At 34.4% G+C, this 27,192-nt stretch overlaps 1 protein-coding gene across 1 annotated transcript in view; it reads right to left on the reverse strand.

Moving 5' to 3' along the window:
- LOC140436383 (protein gooseberry-like) overlaps positions 1–27,192 on the reverse strand; it is a 95,821-nt gene that overhangs the window by 40,219 nt on the left and 28,410 nt on the right. The window contains exon 2 of the mRNA XM_072525138.1: positions 11,495–11,667. Within this exon, the coding sequence (XP_072381239.1) occupies positions 11,495–11,667 (173 nt within the window). The remainder of the gene's footprint in view (positions 1–11,494; positions 11,668–27,192) is intronic.

Here is a 27,192-nt window from a genome sequence, read left to right on the forward strand (position 1 = left end):
TACCAATTCGCCTCAAAAGAAAAGTATTTGACCAATGCGCATTACCGGTCATGACTTATGGGACAGAAAATGTGACTCTAAACAAGACTAACCAAGACTACGACTTCGAAATTGAGAGTGGCACAGAGACGAATGGAACGGTCTATGCTGGGAGTGACGTTGCAGGACCGAATAAGAAACAAAGATCTGCGAAGAAGGACGAGTATTGCTGATGTTGTGAAACACATAGCGGAACTTAAATGGAACTGGGCAGGCCATGTAGGAAGGATGCACGACTCACGATGGACGAGCAAAATTACAAATTGGAGGCCAAGAGCAGACAAACGTCATAGAGGAAGGCCACCTACACGTTGGGCTGACGACATCACCAAAAATTGGCAACAAAAAGCACAAAATCGTTAAGAATGAAGGAGTTTAAGGGAGGCCTATGTCCAGCAGTGGACGTGATAAATGAAGGCTGGATGATGATGATGATATTTTGAGTGTGTGGTATGCAAAAATAACAAACACGGATTAGCGTATTATAATTAGAATTAAAACTACATTTAAAAAATTAATTTTCTACTTTAAAATTTTGTATATCACCAGCAGAAAAAAAAAGCGCATTTTGAACCCTCCAAACAGGGGCACCCGCCTGCAGTGCATCCCTTACAGGCCCGTTATCGCCGGCGTTGAGTATTAAAATCAAAATATTATATAATTAAATTTAATTTGTAAAAGGAATAAACGTTTCGGGTTTTACAGCATTGTAACGTGTTCGGTTCATGAGTTGGTGAATTGAATATGGATCATTTGAGATCTTCTAGGAATTTCTCCATTTTATTTCCAGTTCGAAATGGTTTCTCAGTACGGCTATTATTGCATCACGGGATCCGTGACGGCCGATGCTCGTAAATTTTGTTAATTATTATTTTTATCAGCAGCACCAACCATAAAAAGTGGCGAATGTGGAGTACTTATTATCGAATACACAAGTAGTCGTTTGTTATGCGACATAAAATGTATTTTATGGTGATTTCAATGTTTTATTCCCATGGAAACACCTGTGTATGCTCGGAAAATCAACAAATATTTGATGCAGATTATGTTTGGTTGGTTCGATTTGGATTTTTAATAAGTTCTTTGCGAAAAGGTAATCACCTGGTAAAGATTTATTAATATTATGATTTGTGGGAACATATGATTTATTTCAATATCGATACTCTAATGCTGATAGGTCGTAACCCAATTTTAGAAAATTTTACGAGGCACAAAAAACTGTATAGCATAATTATAAAAGATTGCTTGTGTAATGTTTTCTTAAATAAATAATTATGTAATGGCTACTAAGTGAGTTTATTGTAAAAATATAAATTTGTTTAATTTAATTTTGATCAGGGTACTAAGGGATACGACATATTGTAACCAACGTCATGGCGGCTTACGAGTATATCGAACTCTTAGAAAATGTAGTAAGTTATTATCACTCAAGGTGTTCTCATAAAAGTGTGGTTTACGTCATTTTAAATCATAAGCCTTATTTTTTTATTTTTATTAATTTCAAATAAAAACAGATACAAATGTGTGTTTACTTTAAATAAAATGTAGCAAACTAAGCGAATACCATTTAAACAACGTTACAGTTAACATTTTTAGGAATAATTAAAATAAAATAACTAAATAATAAGTTTAAATCTTGGCTTTCTTTTTTTGATTTTTGTTATTGTCTTTGGTGATTAAGTCTTCGTGAGGCAGCGTATCATAGAAGTAGTGCACATCTGCAGGTAATACAGACTTTAGATCTTGAAGGTCCTTCCATTTCTTTGTGGTTATTGTTAATGTATTCGAATAAAGTTGATCGTAAACCAAATCGTGATTGACGGTGTTCTTTCTCTGAGGAAGGAGTTCATATTTTTGATCATGGGCCACTTTGTATAATATATCCCTATTTGGTAGGTATTTTAAGCCTCTAAGATCTGTTACCTTCAAAATCTCCTTTTGATTTACCTGGACGAATTGAGCTGTAGCAAAAGTTTTTAGAGTCATTGTAGTTTAGAAAAAAAGTGTGGGTGAGATAGGATACTTCCAAAGGTGCAGGATTCTTCCTGGCTTCTGATATTACCGAAATATAGTCTGAGGGTAGGAATATTTGCCGATTTTTTAGTCTTCGTTCAATTAGACTGTGGGTAGAGTCATACTCCATCTGAGTGTGGCCTCTTTCTAGAAATTTTTGCTCAATCTCGACTTCATACTTGGAAGCTAAAACCGATAAACCATTCGCAAGGACGACATTCCTATTCTGATAACCACAGCCGTCCGAGAATATTATAACATTTTTCTTTTCAAAGGTCAAATATTGTTCTAGATGTTTTATTAAACACGTAGTGAATACAGATGAATCAAGGTCTGCCTCAGTCTCATTCCAAACGAAATTCATGCTGCGATGGTTTTCGAAGTTATATACTGTAAGGTTATGTACTTGTTGCTTTGTTTTATAGTACAAAGAACTAGCCTGTAACACTGGACACAATTTGACTGCCTGCACATCAACGACAAAACAGTAAATTTCTTTATGGATGGCTCTGGTTTTATCGGTTTATTTTTCGACGCGTGCTAGGTCTTTTGCTCTAATGTGATATGCGTATTGTTCATCTGTAACCTGTTTCATCTTGTAAGATGAACGTATATCACATTGGTCCTTACGTGGTTTAAACAATGCTAAATTCATTTCGTCAAATTCTGTAGAGAATTTACAATTTGATAATGGTACCTCCCTGTCTTTACATTGTTCTTTATAAAGATTATATACTTCAGTTTTCGATTTGAAATTATGTTCCAGGTATAACTTTCCAGTAGACTTGCGGCAATAGTGGCTCTATTTTAGGCAGCCTGTTCAGAAACTCTCGTAAATTCTGTACTCGCAAAATGTCCTGTTTTGCTTTTGGTGTAGACTCTCTTTTTTCTTTGATCCTTGTTTGCATCATGTCACAACTTTCTAGAAATCTTTTCGTGCCGCACTTACCCAGTTCTGTACCATCTTTTCTCCTACTCCTAGTGTGTTAAGAAACATCAATTTGCAGACTTGTAATTTATCGCCTTTTACTGTCAGAAAGTATTCGTAGGTACCACTTCGCCTGGAAGGTCCATCTACATAACATCTTTTTTTCCCTTGTATGTAACCATATGAGCGAAGAACATCCTTTTTTGTTTCCAGGACATTTCCCAAAATTTTAAAAAATATTTCTTTTCTTAAGTTTTCTGATATTGTTTGGCAAAAGCGAGTCGGCGCGGTAGCACAAAACTTCGAGACACAGGCTGGCTTTATTTTACGTTCAGGGCCTAGAATATCATGTTTCACAATGTTTTGTAGCCTTCTATAACCAGTATATTCCCTTCCTAACATTCTTGACTGTTTTGTCTGATTTTTATCCCAGTTCTCCGGATTCGCAACTTTGCGCCTTTTCATTAATCGGACTTCTTGATCTTCTGAATCTTCGATGTTTTCTTTGAGCCTCTCACTTTCTAAGTCAATATCTTCGGGTTCTTGTACATTTCTTTGACCGCCCAGCTCTGCGTCATTAACTTCTTCTGATTCAATGACTTACCTATTTAATAGCTGATTTATAAACTAATTTTAAAGGCCAAACGAATTACTACCAACACGCTTTGCCATTCAAGCTACACTGTGGGATAAGATGAGTTGGAAGTAAACAAACAACGCGAGCGGGTTAGGACTTGTTAGAAATCGCGGGAATGGCCACCTTACTATTTTAGTTAGGTTACGAGAATTTAACAGCATATAGGGATGCACGGTTGGTTGCCTTTGACACAAAAATATGAATTTTCAATTTTTTGTGGGTTACGATCTGTCAGCATTAGGCTATCGATATGTTATTTATGTATATTTTTAAGAATCGTACCGAAATATTACACAAAATAACTACTTGGAACTTTCATTTCATTTAGTTACAAAATTCAATAACAATTCTGACTAATAGAACTGATATGCTTGCAAAATTATAGCAAAATTTTATCAATTTCACTACTTTTTAATTATTGTCAAATTTAAATACCTAATGTAAAAATTATAAAATAGTGTTTTACGAAAATCTAATTTTCTGCGTGACATATTCTTGTTTGACGACGAACAATAAATAAGAATATTCAGACTTTATATCAGTCAAATTGGCTAACATTCTGTCAATTTGGCTTGCAAAATCACCGTGGATGGATATATATTATGACAAATTTTACTGAAAATATCTACAGAGTGGGCGTATACCTTGTTTTTCTGACCATCGAGCTCAATTTTTATTTATTGACGCTGAGCATAAAGTTGTTGACACTAATTAAATATTTAAACGGTTTATTACTTCTTCTATACTATAAATCCTCAATTTAGAAGAGTGATTTCATCGTTTAAACGCCAAATATCCTCAAATTTAAATGTACACAGCGGCCCTCGAAAACTACCCGTTTTCTCAATTGCAATTTGTGTTTTCTCATAAGAAATTACAGAATATATAAAGTAGTATATTTATTTGTGCTTCTCTATAGCAGACTTGACCAGGAGTTGTCGTACAGTGTAGCCAATTCTTGTTCACAAGTAGTAATTATGGTCATACAAAACCTGTATTCTTCCACGCAGCGATTATTACCGTCATAAAAATACCAAAAACATGATTTTTTCAATAGTAAAAATTAAGCACAAAATTGTAATGAAATAAATTTTATTTATATGTTCCGTTTCGTTATATATTTAAATTTATAAAATAAAAAATGATATTTTAAAACATTATTTTTCAATCGTTTGGCAACTTTGGAATTAGCGAGGAAACTCCGATTTACAGTTCCGACCCAGAGATAGCCGTAAAACTCGTTTTTGACCGAACAAGTGCCGATCAAGAAATCAACAATGGTTCATTTACATTGGCGTTTCTGAGGGTAGTGCATGTGAGTATATTTTATGTGATAAGTATGTAAACTTATTGTTGTCAATACTGTTTTGTCAATACTGTATTGTAGCATTGATAAAACGTGTTATTGATAATACGAGTGTTATAGTTTGTCATTTTATAGTAAATTTTTAGTTATATTCTGTAATTATTTAATTTGAGTTTTATTGGAGTTTTGGTTTATAGTGAGTTTTTAGGTATTTTCTGTGATTATTAAAATATAATTTTTACAAACATGAAAGTTATAGTGAAAAATAAAATTTTAAATTTCCACTTTAACACATGTGTCTTTCTTAATATCAACATTTTATTAAAGCAAGTTGTCTTAAATCTTAATATTTTAAAGTGTACAATCTACTGTTTCTTTTTGTACAATTACTTAAGGACCACCTCGTATAAATTCGATAGGGTTCAGCTCACAATGATAAGGAGGTAGGTGGTGGAAGAACAATTCCAATCTTTTTTCCACGAGCCATTTCTTCGACAACATATCTCTTGTATTTGGGTTTATGTCTTCTTGCAAGATTATTCTACTTTCAACATATTGTTATCGAATGATATATTGCTACCGCAGTTGCTGCTGACATCTACAATTGTCGAGTATGGTAAGATGCGTTGTCCATAACAACGACAGAATTTGGTTCAAGGTTTAATAAAATCTTTGAAAATCAACTTTCAAATTTTTGGGCGTCCATTTCTTCATGATGTTCATTGGTTTTTTGGATTCAAAGAGTAACAAGCCGTTATTCACAACTCGTATTAAAAAAAGTACTGCCTATGCGTGGTAAACTAAGTCTCCGTTCTTTGCCCGCTGGTGTTTTCAGACTCAACGATAACCCTTCAATAAAGGCATGTCGGCGGTTTCTAACTTCAAAATCTTGCCACACCTTCGCGACAGTATGGCCTTGATTTAGCCAAGTTTCGTCTAAATAGTACATTTTTCAGTTTTAGGTTTTTTTCAGGTAATGTCTCCGCCACCAAATAATATCTTCTCTTACTATAAGAATACTGTTTCTACTTTTCTTTACCACACAGAGGTAAGATGGCTTTCAAGGGCTAATGTCTTGAAAAAAGTTTTTCAGTTAAGAGCAGAACTTCTGAGGTATTTGAAAGATAAAAATTCGGAATTTGGAAGAATTATGGCAGATTTCAATTGGAAAAAAAGAATTTTGATTCATTCCAGTGCGTTCAAAACTCATTGAAGAATTAGCCAAGTATAATAATAGGATCAATTTTAAGCAAGTTTTTATAGAGCAAGTTACTTTGAACAATGTAAAACAATAGCTCTGTGAATATTTCCCCAAAGAAATTCAAAACCAGCCATGTACTTGTCATCGTTTTTTGGACAATTCTTTTCGACAAGCTTACATTCCAATAAGAATAAAAGAAAAACTTATTGAAATATCAAGTGATGGAATGTTAAAACTATACTTTTCAATTTCAGACACGTGATCAGTGGTTGTGTCGTGTAGTCGTGTCATCGAATGCCATAGTATGTGGACTCGTACGCATTTCAATGCGCATCGCCCCGCCTCGAATTTTCCCATTGGCTCTTGACCTGGAAATCTCTATTTATCGCTCGAACAGCGCATATAAATATTGGCGATTTTCACGTCAGCCAGATCAGTCCCTTACGGTCTCTCCGAGAGCTTAGTGCTTTTGGGGCGCTGCTTCCTGCTGTTCGAGTCAAATTCTGTAGAGAATTTACAATTTGATAATGGTACCTCCCTGTCTTTACATTGTTCTTTATAAAGATTATATACTTCAGTTTTCGATTTGAAATTATGTTCCAGGTATAACTTTCCAGTAGACTTGCGGCAATAGTGGCTCTATTTTAGGCAGCCTGTTCAGAAACTCTCGTAAATTCTGTACTCGCAAAATGTCCTGTTTTGCTTTTGGTGTAGACTCTCTTTTTTCTTTGATCCTTGTTTGCATCATGTCACAACTTTCTAGAAATCTTTTCGTGCCGCACTTACCCAGTTCTGTACCATCTTTTCTCCTACTCCTAGTGTGTTAAGAAACATCAATTTGCAGACTTGTAATTTATCGCCTTTTACTGTCAGAAAGTATTCGTAGGTACCACTTCGCCTGGAAGGTCCATCTACATAACATCTTTTTTTCCCTTGTATGTAACCATATGAGCGAAGAACATCCTTTTTTGTTTCCAGGACATTTCCCAAAATTTTAAAAAATATTTCTTTTCTTAAGTTTTCTGATATTGTTTGGCAAAAGCGAGTCGGCGCGGTAGCACAAAACTTCGAGACACAGGCTGGCTTTATTTTACGTTCAGGGCCTAGAATATCATGTTTCACAATGTTTTGTAGCCTTCTATAACCAGTATATTCCCTTCCTAACATTCTTGACTGTTTTGTCTGATTTTTATCCCAGTTCTCCGGATTCGCAACTTTGCGCCTTTTCATTAATCGGACTTCTTGATCTTCTGAATCTTCGATGTTTTCTTTGAGCCTCTCACTTTCTAAGTCAATATCTTCGGGTTCTTGTACATTTCTTTGACCGCCCAGCTCTGCGTCATTAACTTCTTCTGATTCAATGACTTACCTATTTAATAGCTGATTTATAAACTAATTTTAAAGGCCAAACGAATTACTACCAACACGCTTTGCCATTCAAGCTACACTGTGGGATAAGATGAGTTGGAAGTAAACAAACAACGCGAGCGGGTTAGGACTTGTTAGAAATCGCGGGAATGGCCACCTTACTATTTTAGTTAGGTTACGAGAATTTAACAGCATATAGGGATGCACGGTTGGTTGCCTTTGACACAAAAATATGAATTTTCAATTTTTTGTGGGTTACGATCTGTCAGCATTAGGCTATCGATATGTTATTTATGTATATTTTTAAGAATCGTACCGAAATATTACACAAAATAACTACTTGGAACTTTCATTTCATTTAGTTACAAAATTCAATAACAATTCTGACTAATAGAACTGATATGCTTGCAAAATTATAGCAAAATTTTATCAATTTCACTACTTTTTAATTATTGTCAAATTTAAATACCTAATGTAAAAATTATAAAATAGTGTTTTACGAAAATCTAATTTTCTGCGTGACATATTCTTGTTTGACGACGAACAATAAATAAGAATATTCAGACTTTATATCAGTCAAATTGGCTAACATTCTGTCAATTTGGCTTGCAAAATCACCGTGGATGGATATATATTATGACAAATTTTACTGAAAATATCTACAGAGTGGGCGTATACCTTGTTTTTCTGACCATCGAGCTCAATTTTTATTTATTGACGCTGAGCATAAAGTTGTTGACACTAATTAAATATTTAAACGGTTTATTACTTCTTCTATACTATAAATCCTCAATTTAGAAGAGTGATTTCATCGTTTAAACGCCAAATATCCTCAAATTTAAATGTACACAGCGGCCCTCGAAAACTACCCGTTTTCTCAATTGCAATTTGTGTTTTCTCATAAGAAATTACAGAATATATAAAGTAGTATATTTATTTGTGCTTCTCTATAGCAGACTTGACCAGGAGTTGTCGTACAGTGTAGCCAATTCTTGTTCACAAGTAGTAATTATGGTCATACAAAACCTGTATTCTTCCACGCAGCGATTATTACCGTCATAAAAATACCAAAAACATGATTTTTTCAATAGTAAAAATTAAGCACAAAATTGTAATGAAATAAATTTTATTTATATGTTCCGTTTCGTTATATATTTAAATTTATAAAATAAAAAATGATATTTTAAAACATTATTTTTCAATCGTTTGGCAACTTTGGAATTAGCGAGGAAACTCCGATTTACAGTTCCGACCCAGAGATAGCCGTAAAACTCGTTTTTGACCGAACAAGTGCCGATCAAGAAATCAACAATGGTTCATTTACATTGGCGTTTCTGAGGGTAGTGCATGTGAGTATATTTTATGTGATAAGTATGTAAACTTATTGTTGTCAATACTGTTTTGTCAATACTGTATTGTAGCATTGATAAAACGTGTTATTGATAATACGAGTGTTATAGTTTGTCATTTTATAGTAAATTTTTAGTTATATTCTGTAATTATTTAATTTGAGTTTTATTGGAGTTTTGGTTTATAGTGAGTTTTTAGGTATTTTCTGTGATTATTAAAATATAATTTTTACAAACATGAAAGTTATAGTGAAAAATAAAATTTTAAATTTCCACTTTAACACATGTGTCTTTCTTAATATCAACATTTTATTAAAGCAAGTTGTCTTAAATCTTAATATTTTAAAGTGTACAATCTACTGTTTCTTTTTGTACAATTACTTAAGGACCACCTCGTATAAATTCGATAGGGTTCAGCTCACAATGATAAGGAGGTAGGTGGTGGAAGAACAATTCCAATCTTTTTTCCACGAGCCATTTCTTCGACAACATATCTCTTGTATTTGGGTTTATGTCTTCTTGCAAGATTATTCTACTTTCAACATATTGTTATCGAATGATATATTGCTACCGCAGTTGCTGCTGACATCTACAATTGTCGAGTATGGTAAGATGCGTTGTCCATAACAACGACAGAATTTGGTTCAAGGTTTAATAAAATCTTTGAAAATCAACTTTCAAATTTTTGGGCGTCCATTTCTTCATGATGTTCATTGGTTTTTTGGATTCAAAGAGTAACAAGCCGTTATTCACAACTCGTATTAAAAAAAGTACTGCCTATGCGTGGTAAACTAAGTCTCCGTTCTTTGCCCGCTGGTGTTTTCAGACTCAACGATAACCCTTCAATAAAGGCATGTCGGCGGTTTCTAACTTCAAAATCTTGCCACACCTTCGCGACAGTATGGCCTTGATTTAGCCAAGTTTCGTCTAAATAGTACATTTTTCAGTTTTAGGTTTTTTTCAGGTAATGTCTCCGCCACCAAATAATATCTTCTCTTACTATAAGAATACTGTTTCTACTTTTCTTTACCACACAGAGGTAAGATGGCTTTCAAGGGCTAATGTCTTGAAAAAAGTTTTTCAGTTAAGAGCAGAACTTCTGAGGTATTTGAAAGATAAAAATTCGGAATTTGGAAGAATTATGGCAGATTTCAATTGGAAAAAAAGAATTTTGATTCATTCCAGTGCGTTCAAAACTCATTGAAGAATTAGCCAAGTATAATAATAGGATCAATTTTAAGCAAGTTTTTATAGAGCAAGTTACTTTGAACAATGTAAAACAATAGCTCTGTGAATATTTCCCCAAAGAAATTCAAAACCAGCCATGTACTTGTCATCGTTTTTTGGACAATTCTTTTCGACAAGCTTACATTCCAATAAGAATAAAAGAAAAACTTATTGAAATATCAAGTGATGGAATGTTAAAACTATACTTTTCAATTTCAGACACGTGATCAGTGGTTGTGTCGTGTAGTCGTGTCATCGAATGCCATAGTATGTGGACTCGTACGCATTTCAATGCGCATCGCCCCGCCTCGAATTTTCCCATTGGCTCTTGACCTGGAAATCTCTATTTATCGCTCGAACAGCGCATATAAATATTGGCGATTTTCACGTCAGCCAGATCAGTCCCTTACGGTCTCTCCGAGAGCTTAGTGCTTTTGGGGCGCTGCTTCCTGCTGTTCCAATTATACTCTGTGGCTGAGATATTATTCCACTACAATCTGATGTTTTATTTTGACCTATATTTTCGTCATGTAAGAAATATCTTGTCTTTTTCAAAACAAGCCGTCAGAAAACCACGACCTGATGCTTTATTTCGACTTGGTGTATCTTTGTCATGTAAGAAATATCTTGTCTTTTTCAAGACAAGCCATCAGAAGATAAATATTTTCCAAGTTCATAACCCGAAAATGGACTTAAGTAGAGGAGCTATCGAAAGTATATTCGAAGCCCTCTACAGAGCACCCGGAGATGACAGAAGGTGTATAGACCCTTATTTGTTCCCCCGAGGTGACAGTCGCAGCATTTCTAGCCAATGACAAGCTTTGACGACATGACACACCCATGAAGTATAGACAGAGAACTACGAACAAACTGTGTTCGTAGTTCTCTGATATAGACTTTTTTCCCAAAGCCCAGATCAGTTTTGGATCAGAAGGATGCACAAGCGAAGAGTGAGCGAAGCTCTCAAATGTTTTGTTCCGTTTGAAATATCTTATTTAGGCGAGTTGAGTTTCTTATCAATAGCTTGTATTAAAAGGTGAGAAATCGCTTAGAATTCGAAAATGACATCATTTTTTACCTAACGAATAAGGAGTTTAGGTTTGAAAAGTAAATTTCCGAAAAACATTAATATATATTGTAATGTATTTTTTTATGTTAAATCTTCAATTAATATTTATTTTTTATAAGGTAGTCAAATTTATGTTCCTAAATAAAAGACAACAATCTTAATATTATGATAATTAGGGCGTTATATCTTTAGCTGACATATTTTTATAAATTAAACATCCTTGTAAGAAAGGTTCCTTTTTTCTAAATCATTTCGCGACCCTCCCAGTTCTTTAACGCAACCTCTCAACGGGTCGCGACCCATACTTTGGAAAACCACTACGTTAAAGAATAAAAAATAATATTATATTATTCTCACCTGATATCTATTCAAAATTTTGCTGACACAACCGTGTGATACCCTCAGTTGTCGTGAAATAACACAAGGCCTTACACCCGCTGCAGCCATTTCTACTATTTTCAGCCTTATGTGGTTTGGAAGTGGTCTCCCGTTTATGAAGACGCCTCCTAGTTGATTTACTCTTCCTTGTCCTAAAACAAGAGGAGAATTAGTAAATTAAAATAGTTGTTAATCAATTGGGATATTAATCTTGTATTTGAATTGTGAATCTAATGTTTAGACTCCTAGAATCGCTATTACTAATTAATTTTTGTTTATACATATATATATATATATATATATATATATATATATATATATATATATATATATATATATATATATATATATATATATATATATAGAGAGAGGTCGTTTGGCCTCATCGGTCTTTTTTGGGTCGAGGTTACTTTCAGACATGTTCTTTTTAGTCTAAAATAGCAACAGGAACAACGACTACACATGGACTAAAGGGTTATAGTCGGTTCGCTATATTTACGCGGGTTTCGGATTAAAAATTTTATTGTAAGTACCCAGTTTTAATTACCTGCTCTTTGGGGAAATATCAACTGGTCAAATGAAATAAAAAATAATCCATAACTTTTTTTAATTAAATAATAATGGAAAATCTTTTATATAATTGACAGTATAATAAGGAGAATTACTTCATTAATGGAGTCTAATGTGGCTAATATAAACCTAATAATAATTTTATATTACACTTCACACATAAAATATGGTCTATGTATATTTGTTCCATGGAGAGAATTTCTAATGAAAAATAAAAAAATTTAACTTACCAACAAAAATGAAAATCAGTCATTATCATCAAAAATATCATAATCGTCATCATCATCACTGTCATCACCATTAATTGTTATTATGATTGGACTTATTTCGTTTATTTTATTTTCACGAGTCCACCAATCTTCTATTAGTTTCTCGCACTTGAATATACAGTTGCACCACACTTCTGGAGTTACAATTGAAAGTGCCTTTCGCCAAGTTTCCCGAACTGCGTCGTCGCTATAACCGTTAGGCCCAATATGGTTGTCATAATATTGTTTTGCTATTCCCCATATATATTCGATGGGAGTAAACTCGCAATGATACGGTGGCAGACGTAAAACTTGATGACCGTAACTTTCAATAATCTGATCCACAACAAAGGTTTTTAGTTTTGCGTGGATATTTGCCAAGCGTAATAATTCTGATTTTAAAATATGTTGTATAAATGGTATATGTTCCTTTGTCAACCATTCTTTAATTTTATTAACAGTCCAATAATTCGTTGGACTTTTGTTTAATACTTCAGAATGGTAAGGTGCATTGTCTAAAATAATTACGCTGGGCTCACTTAAACCTGAGAGAAGTTTTTCATGTAACCATTTTACAAACATTTCTGTGTTCATATTATCGTCATAGTCACTTGATTTTGATTTAGATGAAAATATTAAATCAGCACCTTCTATAAAACCCGATTTCCCTCCTACATCTAAAATTATGTGTCGCTTTCCTTCTCCATCAGTATGTTTGATAGACTTATCATCGTGCCATATTCTCTTGGTTGCACCCCTAGAAAATATCCATGTTTCGTCTAAATATATAAAATTTGCCCTTTCTTCTTTTAATTTAGAATATTTTCTTAGAAAGTTAATTCTTTTATGCACAACAGAACTTCTTTCACAAAGGGCTTTTCTGTTATCCTCCTTTTGAAATTTGAAACCCAAATTATGTATCACTTGCCATAGACTTGTTCTGCCAATTTCGTCAAATTTTCTATCTTTTAATTCCGAGAGAATTGTATTTAAGGTCACATGTTCCTTGTTGGCTCGCATTCGATAAATGGTATCACGAATTTCAAATTTTTTTCCATCTGGAATATCTTTCGTTTTCAATGATTTTCGGCGAATTTTTCGGTGATCTTCTTTCGGCCGTTCATTATTGCGATTTTGTAATACTCCTCTTAGTTTGGTTTCACTAATTCCTAGAGCATCACATACGCGTTGTTGAACAGACATTACCGATTTTAAAGGACCGCCATTTTCTTTTTCATCCGTAAAATACTTATGTACACTACAAATTAGACTATCTACATCTAACACACGTCTAGGCATTTTTAAATATTTCCACCAAACATACAATGTCAACACTGGCAAAGAATCAATTCAACTGCAATATTGTAACAAATTTATACCTACCCTAATGTTATTTTAATGTATTTTAAAATATGACCATTAATGCAGTTTTTACCTAATTTTCTGGGAAGTCGTTTACTGCAACTGGTTATCAATGAGTCATTAGCATAATTTTGTTAATCCGAAACCCGCGTAAATATAGCGAACCGACTATACCTTAACTAAGCTGTAAATTCATCAATCGATGGACAGCACACCCTTAGCTTTCTTTAGGCTGTAAACGTCTTTAATAAAATTGAAATATTTATGTACTTTGAATCCAATAATGTACTGTTTAATTTGTTGTATATTTTTATTATATTTGTCTAGTAAAATAATATTTACATTTTTAATTTGAAGTTTTAAATGAAAGATCTTTAATAATATCTACGGCACAGACAATATTCCAAAGGATTCGCTAGTTTCAGGATTTATTACATTATCACAGACCCAGGGAGCGAAAGGTGCTCCCTACAGTGGAAGAATATAACTAAGTTTAGTGAGCCATTTTTTTTAAAATTATTCATAGAGAAATATACAAGCTATGCGTAGAGAGAATACAAGACACATAGTTTGAATTCATGACAGGGTTAGGAACGGGAGATACAATATGGAGAAAAAAAATATCGGAAAAGAAATGAAAGGCAGAATTTACAAAACAGTCATCAGACCAATATTGATATACGCGGCAGAATCACGACGACTTGACACAGAGAGGTCGCAACGAGTGCTAGAGATAAAAAGCCTTAGAAAAATCCTAGTTAGACATTATGGGACAGAGCTAGAAGTACAGATAAACGACATAGATGCAAGTTAAAGAAAATCAAGGGCTCTGTAAGAAATAGAAGAGTAGAATAGAATGATCACATAAGCCAAATGACAACAAATGGAGTATTAAAGACGGCGAGAGACGGTTCTCCAATAGAAATACGATCAGTAGGAAGACCACGAAAACAATAGAACGGCAACTTACCGAAGGCCCATTGAAAAAGAGACATATTCTACACAAAAAGAAAAAGAAAAAGAGGAGTTCAATCCTTTACTATCACTGAACCAATGCAGAAGAATCTTGAAGCCTTGCACTGACGAATGCAGAAGAAATGTAGCTATACAGACGATTCTCAAGGAAATCATTAGACAAGATAACCAATGAGACCGTACTACGAAGAATGGGGAAAGAAAGAGAACTGATGTAAACGATTAAAAGAAGAAAGTTAGAATATCTAACACATAGTGAGAATCGCCATTAAATATATATTACTAAAAAATTCCTCAAAGCAAAATATTAAGAAAGCGATGAATTGGGAGAAGAATATCATGGTTAAAAGACCTGACTAAATGGAATTTCACAACAACAAATCTATTTAAATCATCAGTCAAATAATAATTATAGCCAGAATGATCACTAATATAATCACTATAGAATATATCACTATATATTAATTCTAAGAAAAATATATGGAGGAATCCAAGAACAGGGTTTGTGGCGTAGGCGCTACAACTTTGAATTATATAGAAGTTTTGGGGAACCTGACGTTGTAAAATATATTAAATTAGCACGCCTTCGATGGGTAGGACATGTAATTAGGCGAGGTGAAGATGCAACGATCAGAAAAATTTTCAACCGAAGAGGACCAGTGGGAAGACGAGCCAGAGGAAGACCAAAACTTAGGTATCAAGATAACATAGAGGATGATCTAAAATCTATCGGAGTTAAAGCATGGAGAAGAGTTGCCAGAGACAGGGGCGAATGGAAAATTGTTCTGAAGAAGGCTTTGGCTCATAACGAGCTGTAATGCCACTGATGATGATGATGATGATGATCACTAATATGCGAAACGGATAGGCACTAAAAGAAGAAGAAATGAATGATATAAATGATTAAAATGTTTAATGTGTTTAAATATTTAATTATTAAAAGAAACTCATACATACCTACAAAGAAATTCGACTTTGTTTCGTCGTCGGAATTATTTCTTAAACTTAACTATCTCGCACGCCAATAAAATAGTTTAGTACGTATATACGTTAAGAGCCCTACCGATTATGGGCTGTCTTTGCGGCTCAAGAAGTTTATATATTTCTTTCGCGGCAATTTGTGATACCGGAAGAGGATGTAAGAACTGAAACAAGCGCTGTTACTCAAAAAGCTGACAAGGAAAGATCCAAACAGTGTTCTTTTAAAAAAGTTTTATAGTATGTCGAATGGACGTTCGTAACGGGTCTGGTTTTTAATAGAAGAGCCGTTCGCCGATTGAGTTTTCGCTGGCCTGGGGGTATTCTGTGGCATGTGTGCGTGTTAACGTTGCTTTAAGCTTTACAGCATTGATTTCTTGGCCATGAAGATTGCTGTAAAGAATTTAATATGAAATACGAATATATTTTAGAATTATTCTATATTTTGGAAATGAATGTTAATAAAGTTTTTATGGTGGTAAAAGATTACAACAGTCTTAGTACATGACAGAAGCAAAAAAATTAACAATTTCAAGAAAAAAGAAGAATTTAATCAAATTGGCCAGAAGAAGAAAAAATACTGCATATACAAAGAAATTCTTCAGTTAATGGAAAAGAAAATATTAGTTAAAAATTTAGACAAAATAGAATATTGTAAAACTCATCGAGAAATACAAAAGATGATAGAAGTAAAAGAAAATTAGCCGAATGGAAAATGCTGTAAAATTAAAAGACTACAGGAATTACACGACTCCTTTAATCAAAGAAATCACTGGAAATTACAGATAAGAAGCAAATAGGATAACAAACTAATACACTCCAATATGCATATAATATTCGAAACGCGGATGAAACTTAAAACTTGGGAAGAATATGTTAAAGAACTCTTTCAAGACGAAAGGGTCGGGCCAACAATAACAGAAGAAACCGATAACGGGCCAAATATAACAAATAAGGATGTCGATTACGCGCTGAAAAATCACGAGTGTATGCAAACTTTGAACAGCAGTAGGGGAGACCGGGGCTAGTTGACTAATTGCCTCTAGTTCCTCTAATGTGTAAAAGATGTCGCCTGTAGACACGATATCTGAACTGCCTACATTTGCGCCTCCATTTTACAATATCGCTGTTATGGTTGCTTGTGTTTTGTGTCGGTGAGAATGAGAAATCTAGAATCATCCTTGGTAAGTAACTACCTTGGTTCTCAGCATTTTCGTATTATTATCAATAGTAATACCACTAGTGATTCAATTTTCGCAATAAGTCTGTCGATTTACTTCTAAACGAAACTGAGTTGCTTGAAAACACCACGAGTCCGTAGGACGAGTGGTGTTTTCTTTAAGAAACTCAGTTGAGTTTAGAAATAAAAGACAGACTTATAAGCTAAATTAAATCACGAGTGGTATTTTATTAGACTATTTCATGAACAAAGTGATAGGTCAAAAATTCAGTAGAATGAGAGAAAGGAATTTAGTTAGTCTTTCGTTGTTATTTTCTGCATCTAATTTGTAGTTGCGATCCACACAGAACATCATAAATTGTCTCCATATATAAGATTTAGATTTTCTTGTGTTACTCGGTATATTTTCTTCAATGTTTTGGTTTATAACTTCGTTTGAAGTACCACCGAAACGACTCATTTTGACGTATACAGCTACAATAATTTTTTTGGCAAACGTCAAACTTTTCTTTGCGATCGGTATCCATGGTTACGTCGTTGAAAACACGAAGCTGATAGACCAATCAGAATTGAAAGACAGTTGGTGTTTTCGCGATAACACAAGCTGTCTTTGGTTTGTGATTGGTCAGATTATGTGAAAATTTTAAGATGAGTGAAATAGTCTATAAAATCGTTCATCAGAAATTAGAAATTCCACTGAATATTTTTGAGAAGTAACATACTTGACAATGATTTGACGTAAGTTATTCGTTTAATGCATGTCTATGATACCTCCTCGAATGACAGGGTGATTTTATGGGGCTTGTCGACTAAGCCGTGCCGGGGTCTATTGACGAAAACCATCATGTACTCAAATTTCAAAATTTGTGAACTAAGTTGACATTTTATAATGGATTAATAAGTTGATAGTGATAACGAGACATTTGGAAACTATTAGCAACTGTTATATTGCATATGTTTCACCAAATGTAAATCTATCTGAAGCGTTAATAGTTTCTATTTTTGATACAGCAGAACTATGGGATAAGGGCAAGACAGTACCCGATATCATTCAATGGGCAGTTTCAACAGTTTTAAATGATGGCAGAAGTGTTAATAGTGTTACAAAGTACTTCTTAGTACCACAAACGTATAGAACGTGTAGGTTATTTTAATGGCCAAAATATTTTTTCTAAGGATCAAGAAAAACTTCTAGCTAATTATGCTAAGAGTCTGAATTTGCAAGCTTCGGATATTTGGAACGTTGACGAGACGGGTATCACAACTGTTCAGAAGCCGGATAGAATAGTGGCACAGCGCGGCTCAAGCAAATAGGTAAACTCACATCCGCAGAAAGAGGAACCCTTGTAACCCTCACTGTTGCAGTTTCAGCAAGTGGTAATCCTGTTCCTCCGTTCTCCATTTTTCCGAGGGTAAACTACAGAGACCACTTTATTTAGAAATACACCTGTCTGAAGCCTAGGAGATGCAAATTCATAATCATCCAGCCTCAATAGTCCACTGCTGAACATAGGCCTCTTCCTCGTGTTTTCAACCCCGTCTATCCTGTGCCACTCTCATCCAGTTGAGATTCAAATCCATCAGGATGGATGAAAGAGCAACATTTTGTGAAATGTGCCAAGTATTTTGTGTTTCACACAGGATGTTCTAGGGAGCGCCCTATACTTTTGCTGCTCGACAACCATGAATTCCACCTTTCTATCAAGGCGTTAGATATTTGTAAGGAAAATGGAGTAACAGCTTTATCTTTCCCTACGCACTGCTCACATAAATTGCAGTCTCTAAATAGGAGTCTTTGCGAACCTCTAAAAAATACTGCAATTCAGCTATCGATAACTGGATCCAGGTGAACAATCCAGGTAAGACATTTTCCATATATGATGTTCCTATGATTGTAAAATTGAGTCTGCCTCTAGCTGCTACTCCAATCAGTATAGGCTGTGTTCAGTAAAACAGAAATATATCCTCTCAATCTTAGAGGGTATCTTCACATAGAGTGACGAAGGATACACTACCGAAAACAACGAAAATATTTCAACAGTGGACAAGCTAAAATCATGAAGGATCCACAATCCGCCGAAAATGCAAGAAGTAAGGCCGTTTCCAAAAGCAGGTCTTCAACAAAATTCGAGAAAATCACGGAAGTAGAGACAAACTGCTATTTTAACCGTTACTCCGATAAAAGATGGTTTCGCGGAAGAAAGACAGAATGCGAGAGGCCAACAGAAAGAGCTCTCTTTTGAAAAATATTGGGAAACTCGAATTCATCTTTTTGACATGTTTCTGGCATGTTTTGTTATAATGGATCAATCATGTCAATAAGTGATTGCAACGAAAAGATCTAACAGATGAGGCCATTACTGAGAGAAAATTCTTAGCAAGTATGAGTGATCTACCATCTGAGTTGTCAGAAAAAAGACAAAGAAAAAACAATATCTGGTGAGCTTTGTGGCGATGAAGTTTCGACAAGTACTGAGAATGTATACCAAGTAGCTATGTTAGAGGTTATTGACCGCCTGATTACGGAATTGAGTGACAGGTTTAAGGCTTTGGACAGCACAAGTTTGGATTTTTAAATGGAGCTCGAATTAAACAAATTTAAACAAAAGATCTAAAAATGAAAACAGAAAAATTGGCAAATATCTACACTGCTGATAAAAAGTACGAAAGGCTTAAGCTCCACGCTTTATCAGTTGATAAAAATTTAGAGGAAGCCGCATCAAGAGAAATGTTCAGTCTTATTTATAAAAATAAACTAGAGGAAGGATAGTTTGTTTGACGTAGCCATTCAACCAAAAGTGAGCTTCATCGCTAAACAAAATTCGCCTATGAATATCGGAATCAACGGCAATCTTGTTTTGGACCCAATCACCGAATCTACGACTCTACGCCTTGCTAGTTGATGATGTACCTTCAATTCTTGCATGAGTTGGATTTTGTAAGCACGCAAAGTAAGATCTTTCCACAAAATCTTCCATAAAGTGGTTGGCAGATAGACTGATTCGGGGCTTTCTGTATGCTATGCTCTAACTTCCTCTGTACGCACTGTGTGGCGTGTCTGTGGATGCATATTATCAGTTGAAGTAAACGAGGTGCAAAAACGTTCCATTAATCGAATTACTTGCTCTTATCGACTTTTATGCTGACCATAAAATGGAGGTAGTGCGCGATACGTATTTCGAACAGAATCACAATTTTCAAAATAAATATGTACAATTGGAAGCGTTGTTCAGGCGTCAAGTTTATTTATGCTGAAATGCTAAACCCAACTTAACATAAATCACTTGACAGCTGCCAAAAAGGCCGACATTTAAAAAGTGTTACCAATTTCTATACTTCTAAAAAAAACACCCTTTACATGAAAAGTTCAACAAAACAGAAGAGACTCTCTAACTTAAGTATAATATCAATTGAATAAAAACGAGCGTCCTTAATTAGTTTTATAATACAATACATAACAAATTTTTGCGTAGTTCCAATTGAGTTACACTACAAACAAATTATTTGTATTAGTTGTAAATTATGTAGTTTTTCAATATAACTGTAATGTATATTTTAATATGTATAAGTGTATTAATATAAGTGTTTTTCATAAATAAAACTTTTTAATAGTATACATATGGTTTGCAATTTCAACTACCCCATCTAAAAAATAGATTACAGAAGTATTGTTTTTTGGCGGTAGAGGAAGGGGGCGGCAAACTGATCTTTGCCCCTCCTCACAAACACTCTAGGTCTGGCCCTGGTAAAACCGTTGATATGAGTAACATTTTTGATCCAATATATCGAGATAGCTTTAAAAAGAGACCACCACGCCCATATATTGTATCATTATTGTGAAAAAGTATCTAAAACTGCATTTTGGCACAATTTTCTCACCACCTATTAATCTTTTAATGACTTAATTTTTTCGTATTCGGTAATGATCCACTTCTAACAAAAAATTAATTGTTCCAGGTCTCCACACAGCAATTAAGATGCCATTAGTGCTGTAGGTACACCCATGAGTTTTTAACAATTTCATTAATCTTGCCTAAAGGTATTTTTGCCTAAGACTATTAACTACTGTTTTAAATTAATATGTAAATTACGATTAGTGTTTGTTTAGAGATCGAGTGTATTTCATTCACTTATTTTCTGTTACAAAGTTACTCTATAAACAAACAAATTTCTACTATGATGAGTTGCGTTATATTTAGAAAGTGTAACAGAATAAAAAATTGTAGGATTACATTCGTCATCAAATAAACTCCATTTCCGTTATTTCCGTTACCAATAACTTTTATTTATCACGAACCGCGAGCCGAAAGCCGAAAGTACCATGGCTGAAAAAACATAAAACGCGGTATGATGGTAGCTCGACGGGGGGTCGAGTACACAGTGTAAGTAGAGCACTCAAGACGAAGAGTTGATATGCATATGACGGCATCTCATCTCTATACGACGTACGACGAAAGACGATAATATTTTTGCTATTAAGCCGCGGACCTATTTTAAGTTATAAGTAGTTATTGTTTACGTTAGTTGCATTATTCATTCCTGTAATTTACAAGTTAAACAATAAAGTGTTTGTTTCAATTCGGATCGACCCGTGGCCTATAATTATTAAACCCTAGACGACAAAGAAAAACCCTACATTTTGGGGGCTCAACCGGGATGAACGATGAACGATAAACGATAAACGATAAACGATAAACGATAAACGATAAACGATGAACGATGAACGATAGCAGATAGCGGATAGCAGATAAAGGATAGAGGAACAGGATATTATATGATTGACGACACAACAACGCCTTGTTTACCAATACCAACTCAAGTAGATGTGCCAAGAACGAGAAACAGGAGCAAAGAGGATAAAATCTCAACCGATGAAAGATGGTAACGAATTAAAAAACTATTAAAGATGATTTGCTAAGGTAAGAGTTATTTTTCAACATTCTACCAAGCAAATAAAGACAAAGAAGATAACGTTATTTATATTTATATGACATTTGTGTTTTGAAAGTTTTGCATTTGATTATATAACAGAATTAATAGTATAGTAGATGAACTCTCAGTAAAGACGCACGTGTTTCTTATATGAATGAACTATTTTTATTTGACCTAGATTTAATTTTGTGACTATAATAAAAACATTTTGATACATTTGAACATTTATGGTATCCGGTTTTTAAACGTTTATGAGTCTTAAGAGTGAATTCCGTAATAAATAGAAATCAATTATAATAAAAATTTTATTACTCCTATTTTTTGTCGACGATATATTTCTGTTTTAGATTAGGAAAACGATAATTTATGTAGGTTTGATAGCACAAATATGCGTTATTATGGTTATTAAAAGACAATGATCATTTTTGAAAAGGTTTCATTTTTTGTATGTTTATAGTTTATATGTAGTTACATATATTTTCGGTATTGTTGGATATTTTTAAAAAAATATTTTATTATTATGGCAACTTTGGGTTCTATCGGTAATATTGGCTATAATATTACTCATGCTAAATTGAGAGTTGCTAAAATTTTACATTATATTTGTTTTACCACTGATGGTGAACCTCGAAAAACTAGAAAAGCTTTGCGTGCTTTTCCTGGATTTCGGCTTGACGACACTTCCGAACAATTTTTGAGTAAATGTCAAGACGTAAGTGAAAATTTTGATCTTCCTGATTTAATTGCGGTATGCCAAATTCTTGGTTTAAATTATAAAAATGAAAAGCATGACGTGGTTGTCCGTATTTGTTCCTTTTTGAATACCTTTATTAACGACGACGAAACTGAAGACGACGAAGAGGAGGATGACGTATCAGATATGGATGAAGACGACGAAAGACGAAAGGAAGAAAAAAGACAACTGAAAGACGAAAAAAGACAACTGGAAGACGAAAAAAGGCAACTGGAAGACGAAAAAAGACGATTGGAAGAAGAAAGACGGAAAGATGATGAAAGACGTGAAAAAGAAAAACGACGATTGGAAGAAGAAAGACGGAAAGACGATGAAAGACGTGAAAAAGAAAAACGACGATTAGAAGAAGAAAGACGAGAAGACGATGAAAGACGTTCGGAAGACGAAAGACGTGAAGAAAAAGAAAGACGAAGACGTGAGAGAAGAAACGACGAGGATAGACGAAGACGCGAAGGGCGAAATTATGACGAAGGACGACAAATATGTGATGAAAGACGTAGATATGAACGAAATAATGACGAAGAGAGACGAAAATTCGAAGAAAGGCGAGATGACGAAGATATTTACATACATGAAGAAATTGGACAAAGGAGTTATAGCGCAAGAAATGACGCTGAAGTTAGATCCGTGAATACTGGAGCGACTGGTATAAGACGACAAGAATCATTTGCATTAAGTTTTAGAGACGTGGAGGACAGCATAAGATCATTTGATGGAAAAGACGAATATCCTATTCGCACGTGGATTATCGAATTTGAAGAAGTAGCTGAGATAACAGGGTGGAACAACCTGCAAAAATTAATCTATGCAAAAAAATGTTTAAAAGGACTCGCCAAATTGTTTGTGCAGTCAGAAAAAGGCATCAGAAATTGGCCTGAATTGAAGAGACGTTTAATAGAAGAATTTGGAGAACAGGTAAATAGTGCGCAGATACATAAAATGTTGATGACGAGACGAAAAAAATTTGATGAGACTGTACAAGAATACATGATTAAAATGAGAGAAATAGCTAATAGAGCTTACTTAGAACAAGAAGTTGTTATGCAATACATAATTGATGGAATACAAGACGAATCATCCAATAAACTAGTGCTATATGGAGCAAAAAATTTTGCAGAGTTTAAGGAGAAAATTAAACTATATGAGAGGATACGCGGTAAGAAGGCTACTGGACAAGCTCAAGTCTTTAGAGCAAATAAAGAAGGATTTAAGAAAAACGAAGACATCGTTAGAAAGGACAAAAGAGAGAAGAACGACGTGAAAAGAGAAAACAACATTACTTGTTTTAATTGTGGAAGTAGAGGTCATAAATCTAAGGATTGCCCAGATAAGTTTAAGGGAACGAAGTGCTTTGGTTGCAACAAATATGGGCATGTTTCAAGTAAATGTCCCAATAAAAATTCGACGAAGGCTACTACAGAAAACACAGCTTTAAATGTAATTGAGGTTCAGCCAAAAACAGCGGTTAAGCTAACAATTAATCAGATCACACTAACAGCTTTATTTGACACAGGAAGTGATATATGTACGATAAGAGAAGATGTTTACGATACATTCTTTAACGATATTTGTTTAACACCCAACACCATAATTTTGAAAGGCTTAGGACAAAATGCGAAAGTTAACACATTAGGATCATTCTCTACACAAGCTGACGTTAACGAAGAGAAGTTTGATCTAACATTTCATATTATCCCAAAAGCCGCGACATCTTTTCAAGCAATAATTGGAAATAATATTTTACAACAAGCATATGTTAGTATAAGAGATGATGGGATAGTAATGCATAAGAGGACGAACGAAAACTTTATTATGCACATTATGCTTGACGAAAAAGATAAAGAAGATGAAGTAAAAGTAGCACACATTGAAGACGAAAAACACAGAGAAATTGTTAGACAGTTAATGGAAAGTTATGAACCAAAGAAAACGAAGACGACAGAAATTGAAATGAAAATTGTCCTTAAAAGCGAGGAACCGATTTATGAAAGACCCAGACGATTATCTGTTTCTGAAAAAGAAGAGGTAGACAGTCAGATAAATGAATGGTTAAACGAAGGTATAATTAAACCTAGTTGTTCAGATTTTGCCAGCCCAATAGTATTGGTAAAGAAGAAGGACGGTCGGACAAGAATTTGCTGCGATTATAGAAAAGTAAATAAAAACATAATAAGAGACAGATTCCCACTTCCCCTTGTTGAAGACGTGCTTGACTGTTTACAAGGTGCAAAAATTTTTAGCACTATTGATTTAAAGAACGGATTTTTTCATGTTCCCGTAGAATTTAGTAGTACTAAGTACACATCGTTTGTGACGCCCAGCGGACAGTTTGAATTCCTCAAGTGTCCATTTGGACTATGTAACAGCCCAGCAGTATTTCAGAGGTTTATTGCTCACATTTTTAGAGAATTGACGGCTAAAAAATACGTAATTTATTATATGGATGATATTATCATTCTGAGCTCTGATATAGAAGAAGGGATATATAGATTAAAATTAGTATTGAAATTAGCACAAGAATATGGACTGGAAATTAAAAAGAAGAAATGCCAATTGCTGCAGAAAAAGGTAGAATTTTTAGGATTTATTGTGGAAGACGGAAAAATTCAACCAGGTGATGCGAAGGTCATAGCAATAAAGAAATTTCCTGAACCTAAAACTCAGAAACAAGTTCAATCTTACTTAGGGCTTACAGGTTATTTTCGAAAATTCATAGCCGGATATGCAAACATTGCAAAACCGTTAAGTGACTTACTAAGAAAAGATGAAGAATTTAGGTTTGAAGATAAGCAAAAAAAGGCTTTTGAAACGCTAAAGGAAAAACTAATAAGTGAGCCGGTGTTACACATTTATCGACAAGGTGCTTATACGGAACTTCATACTGATGCCAGCCAGCATGGTTATGGAGCATGTTTACTACAGCGATCAATTGACGATTCCAAGCTCCACCCAATATATTACATGAGTAAAAAAACCACACCTGCAGAAGAAAAGTACACCAGTTACGAGCTAGAAGTACTCGCTATTATAAGAGCGGTAAAGAAGTTTAGAATATATTTACTTGGGAACAAATTCAAAATTGTTACAGATTGTGACGCCTTTAAGCGAACTATGGACAAGAAGGACCTTACAACAAGAGTTGCACGATGGGCACTGATGCTAGAGGAGTACCAGTATGAAATTGAGCATAGAAAAGGTGCTCAGATGTCTCACGTGGATACCCTTAGCCGGTATCCAAAAGTTTTAACGGTTACAGAAGAAAATGGTGTAATACAACGAATTAAAGTGGCTCAAGATAAAGATGAGCACATTAAGGCGATAAAACAAATACTTTTGACAGAAGCATATGAAGATTTTTACTTAGAGCACGAAATATTATACAAGTATGTCAATGGATTAAAACTATTAGTTGTACCGAGAAATATGCAGACTGAGATAATAAGAAGAAGTCACGAGGTAGGACATTTTTCTGAGAAAAAAACTGAGGAAGTAATAGCTAAAGACTTTTATATACCAAAGATAAAAGAAAAAGTTAAAAATGTTATTTCTAACTGTATAGCATGTATACTGGGAAGCAAAAAGGAAGGAAAAAAGGAAGGGACACTTAACCCCATACCAAAACTAGACGGTCCACTGCACACATACCATGCGGATCATTTGGGTCCATTGCAGTCTACAAGTAAGAATTATCAGCATATACTTGTAATTATAGACGATTTTACCAAATTTGTTTGGCTTTACCCGACGAAGTCCACAACGACGAAAGAAGTTATAAGTTGTCTTGAAAAGCAACGAAGAATATTTGGAAACCCTTCTCGAATGATAACCGACCGAGGTACAGCATTTCGATCAGAGGAATTTGAAAGATATTGCCAAGAAGAAAACATTCAACATGTTCTAGTGACAACTGGAGTACCACGAGGAAACGGTCAGGTTGAACGAGTGAATAGAACAATCATCCCTGTTCTTACCAAATTGAGTTTAGAAGAACCTACGAAATGGTATAAAAATGTTGACAGGGTACAAAATGCATTGAACTCTACCTATCAACGAAGTATAGGTACTACACCTTTCGAAGTATTGGTTGGCGTAAAAATGAAAAATAAAGATGATATTCGAATCAGAGAACTCATAGAGGAAGAGGTGATTAAAATATATGATGAAGAAAGAAAAGAACTTCGAGAAAGATGTAAAGAACAAATATGTAAGGTACAAGCTGAAAACAAAAAAGGGTATAATTCTAGAAGAAAACGTGCAAAAATTTATAAGGAAAAAGATTTAGTTGCAATAAAAAGAACCCAGTTCGGCCCAGGACTTAAACTCAAGATAAAGTTCTTAGGTCCATACGAGATTGTCAAGGTTAAAGATAACGATCGTTACGATGTTGTTAAGATTGGTGAGCATGAGGGACCAATGCGAACATCAACGTGTGCTGAGTATCTTAAACCGTGGGTCGACAATGAAAGCGACGAATCCGAGTCGGATTCTGAAGAGGATGGCCGAGTGTAGGATTACATTCGTCATCAAATAAACTCCATTTCCGTTATTTCCGTTACCAATAACTTTTATTTATCACGAACCGCGAGCCGAAAGCCGAAAGTACCATGGCTGAAAAAACATAAAACGCGGTATGATGGTAGCTCGACGGGGGGTCGAGTACACAGTGTAAGTAGAGCAC

This window comes from Diabrotica undecimpunctata, chromosome 3 (assembly GCF_040954645.1).
Source record: "Diabrotica undecimpunctata isolate CICGRU chromosome 3, icDiaUnde3, whole genome shotgun sequence".
NCBI classification, from domain to species: domain Eukaryota; kingdom Metazoa; phylum Arthropoda; class Insecta; order Coleoptera; family Chrysomelidae; genus Diabrotica; species Diabrotica undecimpunctata.